General features: G+C 46.9%; 2 protein-coding genes across 2 annotated transcripts; one reads left to right on the top strand and one right to left on the bottom strand.

Moving 5' to 3' along the window:
- Positions 1–3,619: 3,619 nt before the first annotated feature.
- Positions 3,620–7,904, bottom strand: LOC123149835 (chloroplastic group IIA intron splicing facilitator CRS1, chloroplastic). The gene is made up of 8 exons (XM_044569578.1): positions 7,217–7,904; positions 5,808–6,309; positions 5,479–5,609; positions 4,899–5,249; positions 4,656–4,812; positions 4,238–4,530; positions 4,080–4,139; positions 3,620–3,946 (listed from the first exon to the last, which is right to left on the bottom strand). The coding sequence occupies exons 1-8, from the start codon at positions 7,871–7,873 to the stop codon at positions 3,908–3,910; spliced, it is 2,190 nt and encodes a 729-aa protein (XP_044425513.1). The 5' UTR covers positions 7,874–7,904; the 3' UTR covers positions 3,620–3,907.
- Positions 7,905–16,396: 8,492 nt separating this feature from the next.
- LOC123149836 (uncharacterized) lies at positions 16,397–19,096 on the top strand. Its single transcript, XM_044569579.1, has 3 exons — positions 16,397–16,759; positions 17,566–18,720; positions 18,891–19,096. The coding sequence occupies exons 2-3, from the start codon at positions 17,622–17,624 to the stop codon at positions 18,908–18,910; spliced, it is 1,119 nt and encodes a 372-aa protein (XP_044425514.1). The 5' UTR covers positions 16,397–16,759; positions 17,566–17,621; the 3' UTR covers positions 18,911–19,096.
- Positions 19,097–21,823: the final 2,727 nt, after the last annotated feature.

Here is a 21,823-nt window from a genome sequence, read left to right on the forward strand (position 1 = left end):
AAGACGCAAGAAGCGTCTGGCTTTAACTTAATAAAGCCCTCGAACAGGCAGCATTCAACATACTTCTTGTGCGACCATAATGTGGTGTTACCCTTTGTATTGAACATTCGGTAGGCGATTCACTCTTGTATAACCGAACTCCTCCTACCGACACTATTTCACTCTATTGTCTTGCCTTCCATTGCCATCACGAATGGTCGCAACAATTAAGGTCATTAGATCAAACCAATGCTTTACGTGTTGTGGCTTCTTTTGCTCCTAGTATTGGCTTTGCTCCTCATTGAAGCCAACACCTTTCACCTAGTGGTCACAGACTTGCTGGACAATGAGTGCTTACCTGATGTTGCATGGACCCCTAAATTAAACAATAACTATTGTGTACACCATGGATAATCACCTCATAATCAATCATCTAAATAACCAGACATAATTATAAATAAGAATTAGTCACAAGCACATCTCACCAATCAACTAAATCCCCATGCCTAGTGGGATTACTCACGCTCACACGTGAAAGAGGGATCACAACCAAACACGGAGATCGGATAAAAGGGTAATTTTGCCATGGTAATTTTATGAATATCCGGATCACGATCTCTGTGTCAAATTATCAACAGATTTAACAAACCATAGCCTTGCAATCGCTCTCTAATGATGTTGTTACCGATGGTGAAATGGAGGATCTCACTGCAGAGGAGTCCAGGGTGGATCTAAGTAAAACAATTCCCCTCCAGATATTTTCTCATGTACACTAGTCTCTTTTATCTCTTCTCTAGTAACTCTATTGTGTCTCTCCTTTCCATATACTCCACTATGGCCTTATATCCTTCCAAAAGTGTAAGGTTAGTAACAGAAGTAAGGATCCCATGTTTCTCCTATCTCGACAAATAAATACTACTCCCTCTGTCCCATAATGTAAGACGTTTTTTAACACTAATGTAGTGTCAAAATATGTCTTACATTATGAGACGGAGGGAGTAATTAAAGAGTGAAACTGGCAAAACCATGAGAATAACCATAGGAAATCCCTCGGAGAACTCTACATAAAATAGAGCCATCAAAACCCATGGCACCCACCTTCTTCTCGCACTGAAGACACATCACCCGAGATTTGTCCCGGTAGCCTTGCGCCCTACATCTCGGATGCAAAGAACTCCAAAATCAATCGAGTGGTAAGTTTGAAACATGGCAACAGTTAGATTGTGATGCCATTGGTTTTGGAAACACGCTTGGTTTCATACTTTCCAAATTCCCCACAGCACGGCAGTGAATCCCACTGTCACAAGATTGTGACGGCCTTTTCTCAACCCATTGAAACAACCATTCACATTACCAAATTGCCAATTGACGCCAATCACCCAATTGACAACATTCCACACAAAATACATTTTGGCTCACGTTATCTCCCCCTCCCTTGAGCAAGGCCTCTCTGGTTAGAAATCAACCAGAGATCAAAGGAACTTTGATTCTCAGAGGAATTTTAACCTTCCAAAGGAATTTGTAAGGAACAATCTCATAGTTTTGAATGACAGAATAAAAATACTTAAAAGAGAACTGTTCTAAAGAAGAGAGGAGCCACACCAATTTTTCATCAGAATCTATAGGGGCAATCTCACCACATATCTTTTCAAGATCCGTCCATTGATTTAGTTTCACACCTTCAACTCTACTGTAATTAACAGTGAGATTTATGTGTACTTCTGTGTCGCTTTTGAGTCATGGCACCAACGTGCTTACCAGCCATCGGCTTTCCTTTCTGAGCTCGGTCACCCTCCGTCTCCAAGAGCTTGTCTTGCGGTAAATATATCCTTCATCTTCTCGCATCTATAATCTATAATACCTAAATAAATAGTTCATCCCCACTATATTATTTCTCTTGACATGCAGCCTATCCACATCAGCAAAACAGCCACATAGATCATTGTTTCACTTACTGACTTACACGAGTTAAGCAACGTAGAGCACGTCCACATCAGCTTTCAGTTACTATCAACTGAAAAGGGGGACGGGCCACAGGCTCTCCGGCGCTACACGGACGTTTTGGACGTTCCAGGTGGCTGCTATTAGTTTGGTGAATGAACTGGAAGCCCATGGAAAAGAAAACGTAGCACGTGTCAGTCTGTCGTCTTCCCAATTTCTCCCCCCTGAACCGATTAATTTTCCACGGCTCTTTTGGTATTCTACCACAGTCCACGGACTCTCTTCATCTTCTCCAGTGACCAAAGAGTTACAGATGGACTATTTCATTACTCATTAGTATCCTCCCACTTTATGTGTCAACGACGCTTTTCATCCCCTCCTTATTTCCCACTGTTCTTTGTCTCCTCCGCCCAGTTCCATCCCAAACAAATCAATACCTTCCTCATCAGTTTTGCAAAGCTACCATACACACCTCACCGTCAGCAGCGATGGTGGTACCGATGCCGCGATGCCGCTGCCAGGCCAGCGTTAATGGGGGTCGCCACCAAATACCCGCGTGCTGCTGCCACCCCGTGCCGAGATCCAGGCGAGCCACATCTCACACCATTGTCATCCCACCAAAAGTTGGGGTCTCTCCTTCCTCTCTATCTCCTCAGATTTGAGCGATCATGATGTAATTTCGGTTGGAAGATCTGATTTGTACGTGGTAGGAAGCATTTTTTAGAAGGCGGATTTGTTCTATCTCGAGCCGCCTCATTCGCGCTGCAACCTGCAACTCTGCAAGTACGGTTGGTCTTTCTCATCCACAATCCTCTCTAATTCAGGAACTGCCAGCAATGATGAAACAAGCTTTGATTCCCTCTTCATTTTATTTTCTTTATTATTGTTGGAAGGAATGAACAGATGAAACAAGCTTTGATTCCCTCTTCATTTTATTTTCTTTATTATTGTTGGAAGGAATGAACAGATGAAACAACTTTGATTGGAAGCGATGGATCATTGTCATCTCCCTTCGTTTTGTTTTATGTAAGGTGCTGATTGGAAGGAATAAACAGGTGAAACGTACTACGTGCAACTACAATCTCTCTCTCTCTCTCTCTCTCTCTCTCTCTCTCTCTCTCTCTCTCTCTCTCTCTCTTATGCATGCACACGCATGAACCATCTATTTGGGTATTGGATCGATATGATGACTTCACAGTAGAATATAGTACTTTCAGGCAACAACGTACCTGAAAATATGTATGTACGTACGCATGTTATTCATCAAGCCTTTGATATCTGGAACATATATTTGAGCTGGCATGTCATGTGTCGCTTGATGAGACTATCAACTAGGTTGCATGTGCTCTTTAGGTTCTACTATTAGATGGCCATAGTTTATTTTTATGTCCATTTTTTTTCAGTGCTTAAGACTTGGTACACGTGTTTGAATATTTGCATTTAGGTGAAAAAAATGCCTACGTTGAAGTCACTATAGGCCAACCGAGTGTACTAGAATTATTTCAATGCTTCCACAGTGGTGAAATCTCATCGTGTTTGTACAAATTAAATTGTATGTTTTCAACATTTCAAATGTAAATATGGATATTCCATTGGATACTTTTCCTTCATCCTATATATGTTTTTTTAATATACCCATAAAATCTAAAATGTCCCACAGCAACGCGCGGTGTTTTATCTAGTATATCTAGTGTACATGTACATAGAATTGTATTTATTACAGGCTGTAGCTCCTGTATCTAGTATATATACATACAAATGTATTTGTTACAGGCCGTAGCTCCTGTATCATGTATATATACATACAACAGTATTTGTTACAGGCTGTAGCTCATGTATCTATTATATATACATTAGCAGAAAATCATACGACTGTATTTATTACAGGCTGTACAAATTCATCCAACGCACTGAGACAAAAAAATGATAAGCTAGATAGGAAGACTATCAAAAATATCATTTGCATACTACCAACAATCTCCATGAATCATACGGTTAGTTCCCTGATTTTCCTTATCACATTTGCCTGAAACACAACAAAAACAAACACACTGCATGAATTCCAGGCTGCCGAAGTGAATGGAATTTAATTTCATTGCATTGATAGTCTATTGTTGCCCTTGATGCTTCATATTTAAGAAATGCCGTTGTCAACTAACCAGTCTCCATTGCAAATCCTCAATAGACTTTTGTCTCTCCCAAACGTAGTATTTCATTGACTGCAAATAAGATGAAGAGAAGTGAGATATAAAGCAGCATTTGGCAGAACGGAAATCTGGAGAGGAAAAATACAGAATGATTTTTGGAGGATTCCTACCCCTCGTCGTTGAACCTCAACTGATCTTCGTAATGCCTCTCTCTTTGTCAGGAGATTACTGGGTGATGATTTTGTTGGGCGATGATAATTCTTTCCACGGTAAAGTATTATGGCATGGCTATTTGTGAGCTTTTGTGTTGCTATTAGCATTCCTCCTGTCTCAACCTCAAGCAGCATTGATGTGTATGTTATTTGGTAAGCTTGATTCTGCTTGGTAATTACTTTCACAATCTCTTTATGTTTCCAGTGTTGATGAATCTCTTCAATTACACCGTCAAAGATACCACGTCTTCCTGCGAGGGAAACAAAGCAAAATAGCTTTTGGGATCAGCAACGGGCAAGTACCTTTCTTGGTCACTTGCAGACGCATAAGAGCACATATGAAACAAAAATTCTGTGTAAATGCAGAATGTTATACCAAGGAGCACATGCTCATCCATTTTTAGGCCAATCTTTCGGAATACCATTCTTTCCTCCTCTGTCAAGAGTTCTTTATCTGCAGATTGCTCTGAAGGGTTCCAAGAACTATGAAGTTTCGCAAGCGCTTCGTTGGATCTTTCGATCTTCTTCATAAGCTGCAGCCAACACCGGTTTTGTTCCATTAGGTACTATAAGAAGGTTAGATTTGAAACAAGAGCACGAATGTAAGATCAGGGCTTACAATGGAAAGTCTCCGTTGCAGGTCTTTCAGCTCCTTCTCGAGTCTATGCTTCTCGGCCTCTAGTTCTACCATGCCCAAGTTGTTTTCAGTTGTTTCCTGCACATGGTTAAGCTGGAAATCCAGATATTCTCTGAAAGTTCCCGCAGAAGTTCCCTCAGATGGTAAACCAGTGAACATCTGAAGTGAGTCTATCACAGTTAATCGGGCTTCTTCTTCCTTCACCTGCTGGGCATCTACCCGAGCCTCTTGCTTAATAACACATTGTTTAACTCCACGAGGAAGAAAATCCTTGCCTCTATATAGAATAATGAAATCCTTGTTTCTCAATATGATAGTTCCTCCAGTAAGATGCTGCACTGAGAAGATTCAGTGTCATATAGACGAAGGTACAACAACTATCTCTGATACAAAGAAGTAAGAAAGCATGAGCATTTAATTACTTATGTTTAGTTTAATTTAGTATTATAGCCTTCACAGTATTTTGTAACAGTATATATGTTTGATACTCAAATGCACCAACTATTATGAACTTTTCACAGGACAAGTATCATAAACAGATTTCATGAAGAAGAGCACTTGCCTTAAGATTCCATGCCATTTGCTCATTATTGGTATTCTGGATACCCACTTTCACTGCAATCTTCGCTATAAGGCTCTTTTCCCAAAGCTTTAGCACAGCAGCTGCCAAACCTTGCAGTCTTGTATTTCTACCTACAAAAGATTAGTTGGCACAAATTTATAAGCCTCTTATGATAGTTTTCTTGTGATTCTACATTATTTCTTGTGGAATACTAAAGTGATGTACACATAAGACAGTAAGAGTGCCAGAAGCAGTTAATACTTAATCATCCTGTAAAAGCATGGTTATTTGGAACAAGTGCAAAGTCTGGAAGCTAATAGCATAATCACCTAGGGCAAAATGTGTGGGTAAAGGACGTGCAAGATTGCGCAGGTATGTCAGCTCATCATCTGCTAGCGTCGGTCTCACACCAGGAGGGCATTGTCTAAATGGAGTTTTGAAGCCTGGAACAACTTCTGGAAGGAGATCAGCATCCACAGGCAATGGCGTATTCCACCACCAATCTACAAACCGAGGGCCCAAGCTGTCCAACAGTCTGTTGACTTCTCTCTCATAGAGTGTTCCTTTGACAGGTTCTTCATATGCATGAACAGCAATGCTTGGATCAATCTCTCGGAAAATACCATGAACATCACCACTATAATTTGTTGAAGGCTCGGTGTTGCTTTCGTGTTTCCATTGGGGTTCAGGCACAGTACATTTTTCAGGGGAAACTCTCTGAATATCAGCTATGGACTTGTGACGATGTTTTGTGTTTTCTTGATAATTACTTCCTCTGTAGACAAAATGAATGTCTCCTTTTGTCCAAACAACTAAACCTCCTGATTTTATCTGATAAGAAAGGAAGTCCAACAAACAAGATTTGAGACTTCGACTCAGGCATGGTAATTGTGTCAAAATTATCTCAAAAACTAAAATAGTTGATAAGTAAACAAATTTCACTCCGCATTAAAATTATCTCAAAGCATAATTTCAGTAGGACACAACTGGTTGCCCTCACACAATAACTCTTAACTCAATAAGAGCCTCTGCGGAACAGAACATAGGAATTGAAAACACATGAATATGACAGAAATTGGATGCCATAACGTGTTCGGTCCTAATTGTCTTCCCGGAAGAAAAGGGGGAAAAATCCTGTAGATTCAACTTAATGGAACATTTCCTTTGGAACTGAGTGCAAAGTAGCACATAAGAAGAGGAAATCTTATCCTACAAATCATACGACCTCTATCGGCTAGAATTGAAGTCCTAAAAAAATTTCTTTCAATCGAAGAGGCCATTAAAAAATCAGGACTCAGAAATGGCCAGAGAATGTCAACATTTCCAACCATAATTGGCAGACAATAGACTGTCTAGCTAGCTTGCTACAACACCCACATGCATCCACACAGAGCCATCATGTATACGCAAGTAACACACAGAGCCACTAGAATTCACATTCGCCAAATATGTGCTGACACGAAGCAGAACTGCATCAAATTGCTGCTAATGAAAGCAGCACTCACATCAATCAAACTCACTATCCACAACAGAAATGTTGGTTAAAATGGAGGTCGAGGTAACCGAGCCGCAACCACGGGAGTGACTCTGACCCAAGGTGTTCAGTGACTGATGTGTACTACTGAAACTGCTACTTAGAATATTTTGGCTGAAAGGTAAAGATTTCAGTGACTGCTGAAATTCAGTGAATTTCATCGAAATCTCACTGAAAGTGAAAACCATGGTCTCACCTACTCACCTCAAGGATCTCCCTGGCTCTGTCCATGCACCGCCGGAGCGGCTCGACGACCCGGACGGCGGCGAGCTCCTGGCCGCCGGACCAGACCCTGCGCACGTCCTCCACCACCTCGTCCGTCACCCCGGCCTTCTTGGCCCGCACCCACCCGTCCGCCACCCCGCGCGCCGCCCGCCGCAGCCGCTCCAGCTCGGCGGGGTCCAGCAGCTGCTCCGCGGGCGTGGGCTCCCGCGCCTTCTTCTGCCGCCGCAGCGCGGCCTTGAGGCCCTCTTCCCTCGCCGCGGACCACGGGACCGGCCTCCCCTTCTCATCTCCCCCCGCCTCCCCTCCCCGGTCTTCCTCGACCGGGAGGTGGAACAAGGGGACGGCGCCGCGGGTGCTGGGTCTGGGCCTCGGGCTTGGCGGGTCGGAGAGCTCCAGGGAGCGGACCCGGCGGATGATCCCGAGCACGGCGCGGCGGGTGCGGCCGCCGGGGACGCCGGCGCTGAGGGGGTTGGGGGTGGAGCTGGTTTCTCTTTGCCGCTGCGGCTTCGAACTCGAAGGGGCCTCTGAAGGGTGCGGAGGGGTCACGGTGGCGGGGGCTTTGGGGCCGTGGAGCCACGGCGGCGGCGGCGGCTGCTTCGGGGACGGGGAGAAGAGGGGGAGTGGAGGTGGCGCCATGGCTGCCGAGCTCGCGTTTGTGATGTGTGTGCTGGAGAGCGCAAAGTAGTGAGGATAAGTGGGCCCTACAATTAACAATATATGAAATATGTCTATTATTTACTTCCAAACAGAAATTTATGAGCCCTTATTTATTTTTATAGGACTGAAGTAAAATATCTTATGGAACTTTATTGAGAAAGTACTTAACACGGTATATTTATAACCACTAAAAGAGAGTTTATGAAATGACTACCACAACAGTTAAGAGTTCATTTCTTACAAAAAAAACAGTTAAGAGTTCACGATATTATAATGTGCATAATCATGGGACAGGGTTGCTAAAAAGCACCGGTAATGGTAGTTTGACAGACTTTCTAAACTCATGTTCTGGCGCCCCTCTCTTAAGAATTCCACCTCCGACTTCCCCATCAGGTCTCCCTTCAGCTTGCCTTTTGGTGATCATGGTGGTCAACGCTGGGTTGGATGGAGTTCTGGATCCTAGATCTAATGGTGAGTAAGTGTCCCGACAAATAAAGTGGTGGTGTATTTTGGAACTTGTCGCAATGATTCTTCACCTCCCCTTGGGGCCACGCGAGTGACGAAGAGGCATAGGGGAAGATGATCCTCAACGGTTGATCCTTCGGTGGTATTCCTTAGTCGGTTCCATGGCTAAGCTTTGGCCCGTCCGGCTTCACTTTTTTTTCTTTTTTTCTTGTTGGAATAAAACTCAATTAGATGGTCTGTTGGATGACATAATTTCTCCTTTTCGTCCACTTTTTCGATTTAACATTTCAAAACTACCAGTCCAACAAAAGAAAAATGGTATAAAATGATTTGTTCGCATATACATGTGTCAGAATAAGTTTTTTTGTGTGGCTGAGTCAGGCTGCAGAGCCCCAAATATCCTCTGACGGGTTGAGCCGCGCCCTTCCATTCCGCCACTAGGGTAACGGTGGCAGGGGCTTTGGGGTCGTGGAGCCACGGCGATGGCGACGGTTGCTTCGCGGACGGGGAGAAGAGGGGGAGCGGAGGTGGCGCCATGGCAACCGGCACTAGTAGAAAAATGGTCAAATGTTCAACTCATTAGTCCCGGTTTGTATTTGAGCCGGCACTAATATGACCATTATTGTCGGTTCGAACGACTATACATTAGTGCCGGTTCGTGTTGAACCTTTAGTACCGGTTTGTGTCACGAACCGGTACTAAAGGGGTGGTGGCAGGCTGGCGTCAGGCCGGGGCCCCACGAACCCCATTAGTGCCGGTTTGTGACACAAATCAGTACTAAACGTATAATATAGTACCGGTTTGTGTCACCAACCGACAGTAAAGAGTCTTAACCTATAGTCCCGGTTGGAGACACAAACCGGCACTATAGAGCAATTTTCAAACTCTACCCTCCTTATCGCCATTTCAGTTTTGAAAAAAATCAAAAGAAAATGATAAAAACTTCAAAAAATAAAATTCTTCGACAGGTAGTTATATTACTACATCTATTAGTTAGGAAAATTTGAAAACTTAAATTTGGACATGTTTTGAAAAAAGTGTAGGAAAAATGTAAAACGACTATAACTTTTGCATACGATGTCGGAAAAAAACGTATAATATATCAAAAAATTCAGCACGAAAATCCGCATCCGATGGAGACTAAATCATCAAATAATTCAAAAAAATTAAAAAAAATTCAAAAAAAAACCTTTAGTACCAGGGCGCGAGCTCACGCCACGTGGTGGCACTTTAGCGCCGGTTCGTGCCGAACCGGTACTAAAGGGGGGGGGGGCTTTAGTGCCCATCCTTTAGTGCCGGTTGAACCGGCACTAAAGGCCCTTACGAACCGGTTTTAAAGCTCCGTTTTCTACTAGTGCGGGCTGGAGAGCAGAAGGTAGTGAGGATAAGTGGGCCCCATAATTACTAATATGAAATATATCTATTATTTATTTCCAAAATGAAAATTTATGAGTCCTTATTTTTATAGGCCTAAAGTAAAAGATCTTATAAAAGTTTACTGACAAAGTACTTAATAAGGTATATTTATAACCACTAAAATAGAGTTTATGAAATAACTGCCACAACAGTTAAGCGTTCATTTCTTACAAAAAAAAACTGTTAAGAGTTTACGATATTACAATGCGCACTATCATGGGATAAGATTGCAAAAAAGCACTAGTACTTGTAGTTTGACGGACTTTCTAAACTCATGTTCTGGCACCCCTGCTACCTGTGCGGTGGGGCTCCAGTGCCTCGCACCGTTGTTCGAAGACCGCGAGGAGTCCATTCTTCCTGCTCCTGCGACGACCCCTCCTCGGGCCCCTGCTGCTCGCCGCAAGACGATGGCCGGGGTTACCATCTCCAGGGTTGGGGGCACCCTGTCCATCCACAAGACACGGCCGGCCAGTCGCGCCAAAGCCAACGCCGCGCCGGCTTCTCGTGCGGCCGAGTTCCTCGTCTGCCGCTCTCTGGGCATCATCAAGGATGGTGAGGACGTCACCTCGGCAGCTCTTGATGCCTTTGCCGAGCGTTTCAAGGAGGAGCTTTCGTCGGAGGTGATCGCAGACATGCGCAGGCTCTTCAAGTTGGATGAAAGCAACGCCCAGGCTGTTGAAGATGCCCTCCTGGTGCATGGTGGAGGAGGAGCACTGGACCTGGAGAGGCCCGGTGAGGATGCGGCGCTACAGCAGACAGCCAACTGAGTTGCAGTTCAGGACCTGAGGGAGTTCTGTGATCAATGATAGTACAACATGTTAAAACTCCAGGGGAAAATAGTGGTGGAGTTAAGTCTATGTTCAGGGGTATCCTCGTTGTGTGTTTTGGCACAGAACCATGTATCAGCTGTGTGTGTCCAAGGGTTGTGTGTGTTCTGGCACTGGGAATTGTTGGCCCTTGTGCTTTTCTGTATTATGTGTGGGCTGCGGCTCCTCTATTAGCAAATGGGTTTGCTGCTGCTTGTTCAACCGCTGTCTGCATTGGGGCGATTGAGGTGCTTGCTCATCAGTGGCCTTGCTTCAGGGATTCCTTGGTTTCATCATGTTAGCACAACCGATAAATTTTCTGAGCTGGAATGTTCGGGGCCTCAACTGCCCGGACCGTCGATCCACAGTCAATGCCACCATCGCCTCCTCCTCTTGTCATGTGGTCTGCCTTCAAGAAACGAAACTCGACAATATCGACCAATTCACGGCCGCCTTCTTAGGGGGTCATCGGTTGCGTAGCTTTGCGCAACGACCAGCGAACGGTACCAGAGGGGGGATCCTGCTGCTCTGGGATGATCTCCTAGTTGAGATATCCAACATCACTACCACAACTTTCTGCATCTCCGCCATGGTCCGTGTTCGCGAATCGGGGGCAATATTTAAAGTAACATCCGTCTATGGTCCTACTGACCCCGCCCTCAAAGACGCTTTCTTTGCCGAGCTCCTTGGACAGAAACCGCCGGTGGGGGTGTCTTGGCTAGCCTGTGGGGACTTCAACCAAATTTATCGGGCGAGGGATAAAAATAAGAGGAATGTGAACCGCAGTAGGATCAACCGTTTCCGGGCAGTGCTCGATAGCTGCGAGCTCAAAGAGATCCATCTTCAGAACAGGAGGTTCACCTGGAGCAACGAGAGGCAAAACCCAACGCTGAGCAAGCTTGACTCCTTCTTCTGCAACGTCGAGTGGGACACAACCTTCAACACGCATGTGCTCCACGCCCTCTCCTCGTCCCTCTCCGATCACTGTCCGCTTTTGCTCGCCGACGATAAGGGGCCTAGGCGGCCTAAGACTTTCAAATTCGAAAACTTCTGGGTCTCCATGCCCGGTTTCAGTGAGGTAGTCCAAAAGGCATGGGATGAGCATGTTGATCACACTGAGCCCTACATCATCCTCTTCCACAAGCTCAAGAAAACGGCTCTTCGTCTGTCGCAATGGAGCAGAGGTCTCTTCTCTCGAGCCAAGGTCCATCTCCAGGCTGCCCTTCTGGTGATTCTTCGCCTTGACATTGCACAAGAAGGCAGGCAATTAAACACTGAGGAGCTTGACCTTCGGGCTAGGCTTAAGCGGAGAGTAATAAGCTTGGCCGTGCTTGTGAAGGGACACAAGAAGCAGTGTGCTCGCATCTCAAACATCAAAGAGGGTGATGCTAACACCAAATTCTTTCATAGACGGGTCAATGCGCGAAGGAGGAAAAATCATATCCACAGAATCATGAATGATCATGGATGGGTGACCGAGCACGAAGCAAAGGAGAAGACATTCCATGAGCACTTCACGCGTGCAATGAGAAGAGGGGATAGGAGTAACAAGGACTTCAACTGGGAGGAGCTTAACTTGGAGAAGCATGAGTTTCAAGGGCTTGACTACCCCTTTACCGAGAAGGAGGTAATTGAGGCGATCAACGACATGCCTAGTGACAAGGCTCCCGGGCCGGATGGTTTCACGGGTGCTTTCTTCAAGAAGTGTTGGGACACCATTAGGCATGATTTCATGAGGGCGATCGACCGTTTTGACTCCCTCCACTCAACAAATCTGCATTGGCTCAATTTCGCAAACATTGTGCTCCTACCGAAGAAGGAAGGGGCGGAGAGGGTCGTCGACTATAGACCCATTAGCCTCATCCACGGTTTTGCCAAGATAATTGCAAAAGTGCTCTCCATCAGGCTTGCCCCGCACATGTCCACTCTCATCTCCAACTCCCAGAGTGCTTTCATCAAAACGCGGAGTATCCATGATAACTTCATGTATGTCCGTAACCTTGCTCAGCGTCTTCATAAGTGCAAGCCTCCTTCCCTTCTGTTCAAGCTTGATATCCGCAAGGCTTTCGACTCGGTCAGATGGGAGTTTTTGCTTGATCTCCTTGAGAGGAGGGGGCTCCCAAGTAAATTTAGAGATTGGATTGTGGCTTTGTGGTGTTCCTCCTCCTCGAGGGTTCTGCTGAATGGGGTGGCCGGCACCCCCATCAAGCACGGTTGTGGGCTACGCCAAGGGGACCCCATTTCCCCTCTCCTCTTTGTCATCGCTATTGACCCTCTACAATGAATCCTTGATGTGGCCACTAGGAAGGGGATGCTACATAAGATCAGAGGGAGGGGTGCTATGGTACGGACATCTCTCTACGCGGACGACGCGGCGGTGTTCATGGCCCCGATCAAACGGGATATTGACAACCTCGCAGCTATCCTGAGAGGCTTTGGGGAGGTCACGGGCCTTTGCATCAACTTCCATAAGAGTTCAGTGGTTCCCATTCGATGCAATCACATTGACCTAGAGCACATCACACAAGGGTTGCCGGCTGTGAGGGCGCCTTTCCCTCTACGATACTTGGGGCTCCCTCTCTCTGTCTGGAAGCTGAAGTTGGTTGACCTACAATTCTTGGTGGATAAAGTGGCAAGCAAGATGACAACATATGAGGGCCAGAACATCACCACCATTGGGCGTGCGGCTCTTGTCAAGTCGGTTCTCGCGTCCCAAGTGGTCTACTTAATTACACCTCTTGTCATTCCGCCAAGCATTCTACGCACCATCGACAAGCTAGAGAGGGCATTCCTTTGGGCCGGCTCGGACAAGACGACCGGGGCCAAGTGCAAGGTGAATTGGGAAACGGTAACTCGGCCACATGATTACGGTGGGCTTGGGGTGCTCAACACGGAGAAGTTCGCGTGTGCCTTGCGTTTGCGTTGGCCATGGTTTGAATGGAAGGAGCCTTCTAAGCTCTGGGTGGGGCATGGGAACCCATGCGACGCCGAAGACCTCAACTTCTTCTATGCTTCTACCACCATCACTGTGGGCAATGGTGCGCGAACGCCTTTCTGGGATTCTCCTTGGCTTCTTGGCCGCAAGCCCAAGGACATTGCTCCACTCATCTTCGAGGCCTCGTCACGAAAGAATTGGAAGGTGAGGGAGGCCCTCAGGAACAACGCTTGGATCCTTAGGATCAAACCTCCATCCGCAGTTGTGTCCGCCGAGCATATTAGACAGTTGTTCTCCCTCTGGATGCTCCTGGAAGAGGTCCAGCTTGATGAGCTTACCAATGATGACATCTCGTGGAAGCACTCGGCCTCTGGCCAGTACACGGCGGCCTCTGCTTACAAGGCACAATTTTTGGGCCTGGTTCTTTCCCCCATGGACCAAATGGTTTGGAAGGCCTGGGCGCCACCGGAAGTGAAGTTTTTTGCTTGGCTTGCGCTTCAGGACAGAATTTGGACTGCCGACCGGTTGGCCAAGCGAGGGTGGCCAAATTGCGGTCCTTGTTCATTGTGCAAGGGCGTGCAGGAATGTGGGCCACATCTCCTCTTCAAGTGCCGCTACTCTCTGAGGCTCTAGAGGTTGGTCATTCAGAGATTCGGCATTGACGACATGGACACGACCTCATGGCACTTGATGGACTCAGTTGAGAGCTGGTGGGTGAGTACATGCGACGTCGGCACTACAGACAGGAAGGCCAAGGCATCAATTACCATGCTTGTGTCATGGGTAATCTGGAATGAGAGAAACGCAAGAGTATTTCGGCACAAGAGCGCTCCTCCGCTAATTCTGCTCAACTCCATTGTGGCCGAGGCAAGCCTTTGGGTCACCACCGGGGCAAAGAAGTTAGGGTCTTTTATTTTGCGAGAGTAATTGCCATGTCGCGTAAAGGATGTGTGTTGTAAAGAAAAACTCTATTCTCTCCTTAATTAATACATGAGGCAAAGCTTTTGCCTCCGTTTCAAAAAAAAAAATTCCAACTCCGACTTCCTCATAAAGTCTCCCTTCTGCTCGTCTTTGGCGACCATGGTGGTCAGCGCTGGATTGGATGGATTTCTGTATCGTAGGTCTAATGGTGAGTAAGTGTCTCCGATAAATAAAGTGATGGTGTATTTTGAAACTTGTCGCAATGATTTTCATCTCCCCTTGGGGGGCCACGCCCGTGATGAAGAGGTGTAGGGGAAGTGATCCTCAACTAAACCCGGGTATGGGCAGCCCGACCGGACGACCCGGCCCGAAAAACCGAGGCCGGGCTTGACATTCAGGTCGGGCTTTCGGGCTCCAGGCTTGATTTCGGGCCGGTCTCGGGCTTGAAAATAGGGAGTATTTCGGGCTTCGGGCCGGGCTCGGCTTGAGAAATGAAGGTCGGGCTTCTACAAGCCCGGCCCGAAACCCGGCCCGACCCAACATTTGCCCGGGTTTATCCTCAACAGTCGATCGGTGTTCCTTAGTCAGTTTTATGCTGAAGCTTTGGCCCGTCTGGCTTAATCCCCATTTCTTTCTTTTTTTTCTTGTTGGAATAAATTTCAATTAGATGGTCAGTTGGAGGAAATAGTTTCTCCTTTTCGTCCCTTTGTTTGATTTGAAATTTCAAAAAAATAATTAGTTCAACAAAAGAAAATTTGTATAAAATGAATTGTTTGCATATAGAGGTGGCAGAGTAAGTGTTTTTTTAAGGTGGCAGAGTCAGGCTGCATAGCCCCAGCCAAATCCCCTCTTTCCTGGTTGAGCTGAGCCGTTCCATTCCGCCGCTAGGGTTAGTGGCCGCCGGTCCGCTGCCGCCGCCGTCGGCCGACGCGTTCACCTTCCTCCTCCGCCCTCCCGTCCCTGAAGCTGCCCCGAGGTTCGAGTCGTCGCCGCCGCCATCGGGTTCGCAGGATGTGTCCCCCCTGACCCAGCGCGTCACTCGCCGCTCCTCCCCGTCAACCACCGCCGGAGTAAGGCGCCGCCCCATTTCTCCACCACCGTGTACCCCCTGCTTGCCCCTCTTCCCCAACCCTGCTTGTTCGACCAGCAGCCGCACCGCCGCCCGGACTCATACCTGCAGCTGCCTCCCCAGACAGGTAATCCTGCAATCTTGAATAAAAAGTGACAAATCTTGCAAAATCTGCATATATAGTAGCCAAATCCTGCAATCCCTTGCTTTTGTTTCAGCAATTTTCGTCCGTCACCTGTTTACGTTGTAAACCGATAACGTCACGTGTGTTTGGTGGCGACCTTATGTAATCAGGTCCCCCTCCGTAATCAGGTCCGGGACAGTTACCGGTCGATACCCCCCACCCCCACCGGTAAAGGATTCCTTCCCACCCTCGACTATATCTAGCCATGGGCTTGGGCCGGGCCTGAAAAAGCCCACAACAGAAAACTGAGGCCCAGACCCTCCCAGGCCCTACCATCGGGCCTACTTTTCAAGCCCAAGCCCAGCCCATCTGGTAAAAAGCCCTAAAAAGCCCTTAGGGCTTAGGGTCGTGGGTCGGGCCTCTTCCTTAAAATGATAATATGCCAAGTCCAAGCCCGTCCAGGTCCTGCTGGTGGGCTGAAAACTCAGGCCCAAGCCCGGCCCACAGGCAAGCCCATCGGGCCTAGGCCCTGGATTTTAGGGCCGACAGGGCCGGGCCTGAGATGGAAGGGGAGCCTTGGCGCAGTGGTAAAGCTGCTGCCTTGTGACCATGAGGTCATGGGTTCAAGTCCTGGAAACAGCCTCTTACAGAAATGTAGGGAAAGGCTGCGTACTATAGACCCAAAGTGGTCGGACCCTTCCCTGGACCCTGCGCAAGCGGGAGCTACATGCACCAGGTTGCCCTTTTTTTTTTTTAGGGCCGGGCCTGAGATGGCCAGGACTACCCTCGAGCGCTCCTCACCCCGAGCCCTCCTCCTGCCCCGCGACTCCTTCCTCCCCTCGATCTGCCAGCACCGCCGCCGGCCGCCGCCGCCTCCCTTGAAGCCCAGCGTCGCCACCTCCCCTCGACCCGTTTCGAGTCCGGCGCCGCTGCCTCCCCTCAGTCATCTCCTCCTGATCCAGTCGCCGGGAAGGACCTCGCCAGGATGTACCGCCGAAGCCGCCGACGAGGAGCAGCAAGGCCCGTCTCTGGATCAATCTCTTCCGCCTCCATCAAGCCCCTCCTGCAGATCTCGATCTGATCTGTTCTTGCTCTGTTTCCTTTACACTGCAGATCCAAACAGAATGAGGTTTGTGCATTCCGGTGCTGTTACAGTGCGTAATCAGTTCCCCCTTTACGTTTACGTTACCACTCATCGAAACAAACACCTCTTCCATACCTGTATGTGGACTCTAGTGCAGAAACATTAGCACTACTCAAATGGGAGCATTCCCCATGTCTAGCAGGTTGACGTGATTATATAGTTACCGGTGAAGCTGTTTATCTGATAGGATTGGTCATGGCATGTCTGTTTTTCTTTCCCAGTTCTACCAAACAAGCAGGTGGTGTGGTTTTAGTAGTTGATATCTGTAACTACACTTGAATTTTTTTTGTTTTTATCAGTGGCATGGAAGTGAATTTTAGTAGCTCTGAATTTAGGATTTCAGAGTGAAGCAGAATGGGTTTACTGCAAAAATCCCCTGCATATCCTAGATACTGCCTCTGTCTTGGTTTGGTCGAGGGCCGTAGTCTTTCTGTTTTGGCTTAGTTGGCACTCTGCGTTTCGTTCAGTCTCCTTGTGGTATCTGTGTTGCGCGGTTATGAGCTCTCTTAGGTCATGAACTTATTATGTTTTCGGTTTACTCTGGTCCTGCCATTGTCGGGTAGGCCCGAATGCTTGTAACAGTCCTTGTTGACTTGCGCTTTGCTCCGTTTATAATAAAAAATGGAGCGGGGGGAAACCCCTTTCGATCAAAAAAGACCGATACAGCTCCTCCTTGTTTCATCAGAAATAATTTGCTTGCATTAGGAAATTGTTCAACTGTCTACTTCTGACAATAATATTATTTCCTGTTCTTGGTTTCAACTTCTGATCCATTTTCTCTAACTTTACAGTGCCACACAGACCTAGCAGCTAGCTACCTCTGAAGGAACAAAAACTTGCGGCCATCATGCCAGCAGCACTGCCGCCGACGCTCCCTGAGGAGCTTGTCGAAGAGATCCTCCTCCGCATCCCGCCCGACGAGCCTGCCGGCCTCCTTCGCGCCTCCCTCGTCTGCAAGTCCTGGAGCCAGGCCGTCTCCCATCGCGGATTCCGGCGCCGCCTCCAGGATTTCCACCGGGCACCCCCCGTGCTCGGGTTTCTCCATGATTGGGACGACGAGGACATCCCCGACTTTATCTCCGCCACTGTGTCGCCCTTCTCCCTTGCTGTCCCAGACAGCTGGCTCTGGCAGGCCGTTGACTGCCGCCACGGCCGCGCACTCTTCCTCTCTGATGACCCTTATCCTGAGGAACTCCTGGTGTGGGAGCCAATCACGGGTTCCCAGCAGCTTGTGCCAGTGCCCGTGATGTCTGATATCGGCCGCACAACCGCCTCAGTGTTCTGCGCAGCAGATGGGTGCGACCACTGCAACTGCCATGGGGGCCCTTTCTGCGTTGTCTTTGTCTTCTCCGTCGACAGCGAAGATCCTGACGACGGGGAATATGACACGGCAGCATGTGTATACTCGTCAGAGACCGGTGCTTGGGGCGAGCTGACCGTGATGCATGGGGAGTTCTACATGCACTTCACATATTCTTCCAGTGTGCTTGTTGGGGAGTCTTTGCTCTACTTCATGACTGATGGTGGGTTGATCCTGGAGTATGACATGGCAATGCATGGGCTGACTTGGTTCAAGGCACCATACTCTTGCTACTCTAAGGGTATACCCAGTTACATTCTCATGCCGGCAGAGGACGGTGGACTGGGACTCGTTGAAGAATTGGATCCGCATCTGAAATTGTGGTCAAGGGAGATGACTGATGCCCGATGGATACCCAGCCGGATTATCAACTTGGGAAGTTTGTCTCTAAATGGTGCTCAAATGGGTGCAACATGTCCGGTCCACGTGTTGGGCTTTGCGGAGGGAGCAAACGTCATTGTCGTGACCACTGCTGCCGGCCTCTTCAGAGTTCAAGTCCAATCAGAGGAGATAACCAGGGTGTGCGATGATCATGGATATGGTAACCTGATTCCTGTTGTCGGCTTCTACACTCCTATGCCCCAAGGTGAGCAAATGAGAAAAGGGCTATGATAGGTAGCACTAGAGTTATTTAGCAGCTTAATCAACTAGTGTTTGCACAGTAGTTTTTTCTTTTCTTTCCGTGGATGTGCTTCTTGGTGCAAATTTGATTGGCTATGTAGCTAGCTTGACCAGGCTGTTTCCTTCATGTCACAGTGGCAGCAGCTGAAGCTTAAGCTGGTGGGTCGCATTGAAAATGGTGAATCCTGGAGTGCGGCCTGATCGACAGAGGTGGAGTTGGCCTTGTATGTCCCTCACAATTTTTGCCATCTATCTGAACTTGTCGTGGGTCGAGGATCTTGTTAAGCCACTGGGCCTTTTGGTCTTTTCCTTGAAATTACACCAAACATATTGTTTTATTTTCTCTTGGAGTCACCATGCTTTCTCAAATATGCACAATCCTCACTCTGAACCCACCTATTCTAGGACAGGCTGTGCCAGATCTTCTCAATTCTGGGGAGCCTTGCATGCCATAAAAAGATGGTTTAAGTCAGGGTTGGCTTATAGGGTGGGAATTTCTTTTGTCTGGCTGGTGGACACACATTTAGGAATTCAGTTCAGTACCCTGTTTTCTTAGGGTGTGGAACATTAGATAATTCTGTAGTACTATCAGTGGCATCAGGTAATCAGAATTCTGGGGCTTTTACAAAATCAAATGGGAAGATATCGACCAGTGATAAAAATAATCAGCTGTTAGCACCTACTCCTGGTAGTATCAAAAAACATCTTATATTATAGGACAGAAGGAGTAATAAAGATTAAAAATAACCAAGCTACATGATAGAGCTGAAGTAGTAAGGACAAAAGGGAAGATATTTTGCATTCTATCTAAAATGACAATTAGATATCTTTCATTTGGACTCTACCATGGTTTCTCAAATATGCACAATCCTCACTCTGAACCCGCCAATTCTTGGGCAGGTTGTTGCCTGAGCTTCTCAGTTTTGGAGAGCCTTGCATGCCGTAAAAAAATTGTTCGAGTCAGGCTTGGCTTATAGGGTGGGAAATTCTTTCTTGACATGATGTCTGGCTGGGCAACACACCATTAGAAATTCAGTTCAGTACCCTCTTTTCTTGTTGTGACTTGTGAGCAACAAAATGGGGTGGTTTTATCCTTGGGGAATGGGAACTACTGCAAGGTTTGCTGCCAGTTAGCGATCTGGTGGTTTTCATTTTGTCCAGCGTGTTCTGTCAGTTTGCAACATGCACCTTTCATTTTGTGGGTGTTTTGTTTGATCTATCTGGTGTTGCAGAGCGTCGATGACCTCGTAAAGCTGTCAGTAAAAGCTGGGCCTTGGGGTCTTTCCTCTAAAATACACCAATTGTCATTTCATTTTGTTTTCTGTGCCACGCATGCACACTCATCTGGACACTCACTAGTCAGAAATTATATATGCTCTTATCAAGTGCGCAATCTAGGAATGGACAGTCTATACAAGCTGTGCTGCGGCTTATTAGTAATGTTTACGTATCTGAACAGCAAGCGGTACACCAGGTTCGTCAGAGTTAACAGGCTGTAGCACTTGGACGTTTTCTTCTCAGGTTCTTGCTTTGGCTAGAACTGAACTGCATTTTAATAATTAAGTTTCAGCCTTGTAAGTAAGTCGACAGCTGGAAGAGTGGATGCACTGATCAGCATCCAGCAAACATTCATGATCATCCAAGCCGCCGCCCGTTCGTTGTCGTCGTCTCGCATGTAGGCAAGAGGGAGCGAAAACAGAGGAGGCCCTGTTTTGAATCTTGGACCTTCAGGGTTCAGGTTCAGGTTCGTCAAGAGGCTGACGCACACCTGCAAAGAAACATTTATAAAGTCGTGAATCACGACCACTGGATGAAATTAATTGCCTTTGAAATCGTTGACCATGAAGCACTTCGTCTGAGACTCATTGCGGGTTTTTGGATGAAACAACCAGTTTAACTTCTGAATTCAGATTTCTACATTCACCCTTGGCTGTGAATTATTCTGCATGCAGAAACCCAGGATTGAAAAACGAACGACTAGGAAAATGATGGACAAGGTAATTTCTACATTCATCATGGATATGACTGCTCAGTCATTACTTTGAGTCCTTGGTCGACAGGTAAATGCCAACTGAAACTCTGACAGTTTGACACAGAAACATTGTCATACATACGCAATGTCTACATTCTTCAGAGTATTATGTAGCTGGTGGTAGCATCTATGGATGAAAAAACCGACCTGTTCCTTCCAATATTGCACGAAACTTGTTTTGATCAGCGTCGATCGAGACGTATTCAGAAAAAAAAGGCCGAAGAGGGATCAATACTTGCAAGTGAGGACAATTGCAGACAACGAATTTCCCAAGACTGGGCAACCATGAATCCTTCTCCATTTTGAAGCCATGATGTTTCTCAAGCCAATCAAATATCTTGAGTGCATGGCAACTCCGGATCTCCAGTACCCTTAAACTAGAGTTCAGATCTCCCAGTGAAGCGCAAACACAACTCTCCAAATCTGGCATTTGAACTAAAAACTAGCTCCTCCAATGGCTGTTCTGACACTTCCCTTACTTTCCACATGTTGCTTAACTTCAACCCTGTAAGAAACGGAAACCATCCCAGAAATGGAAGTATCTAGCACTCCACACAGTTCTCTAGATGAATAGTCTGCAAAGAGGTACGCCAACCATCCAATGCTTAATTGAAAAACTTGCTTGAAACTTGAGGCGGTGAAGGTGAACCAAGATCAACATGAGGGTCATGAAGTTTTAGATACCGGAGATGTGTACAATTTACCCAACTATGCGGAAGGAATGAAAATCAGCAGATGTTGCAGACAAATGCAATACTCGCAAATCATGTTGTAGACAAATGCAACACTCGCAAATCATGTTCCTTATGGATTACTTCTTGGAAGGCTTTGAAGAATAAAGAGACATACTTCCCAATTAACACCAATGTCCTCAGTTTTGACACTGATGCAAATGCACTTCTCATTTTTGTTCAAACTTCTCACTATGGGGGTCCGTTGATAGAATGATAGTTTGATCATCCATAGGATATACATAATTAGTAGTATTGGCAAATGGTGTATTGTTGGCAATATTTTAGCACATACCATCCATTGT

Source organism: Triticum aestivum, chromosome 7A (genome assembly GCF_018294505.1).
Source record: "Triticum aestivum cultivar Chinese Spring chromosome 7A, IWGSC CS RefSeq v2.1, whole genome shotgun sequence".
NCBI lineage: Eukaryota > Viridiplantae > Streptophyta > Magnoliopsida > Poales > Poaceae > Triticum > Triticum aestivum.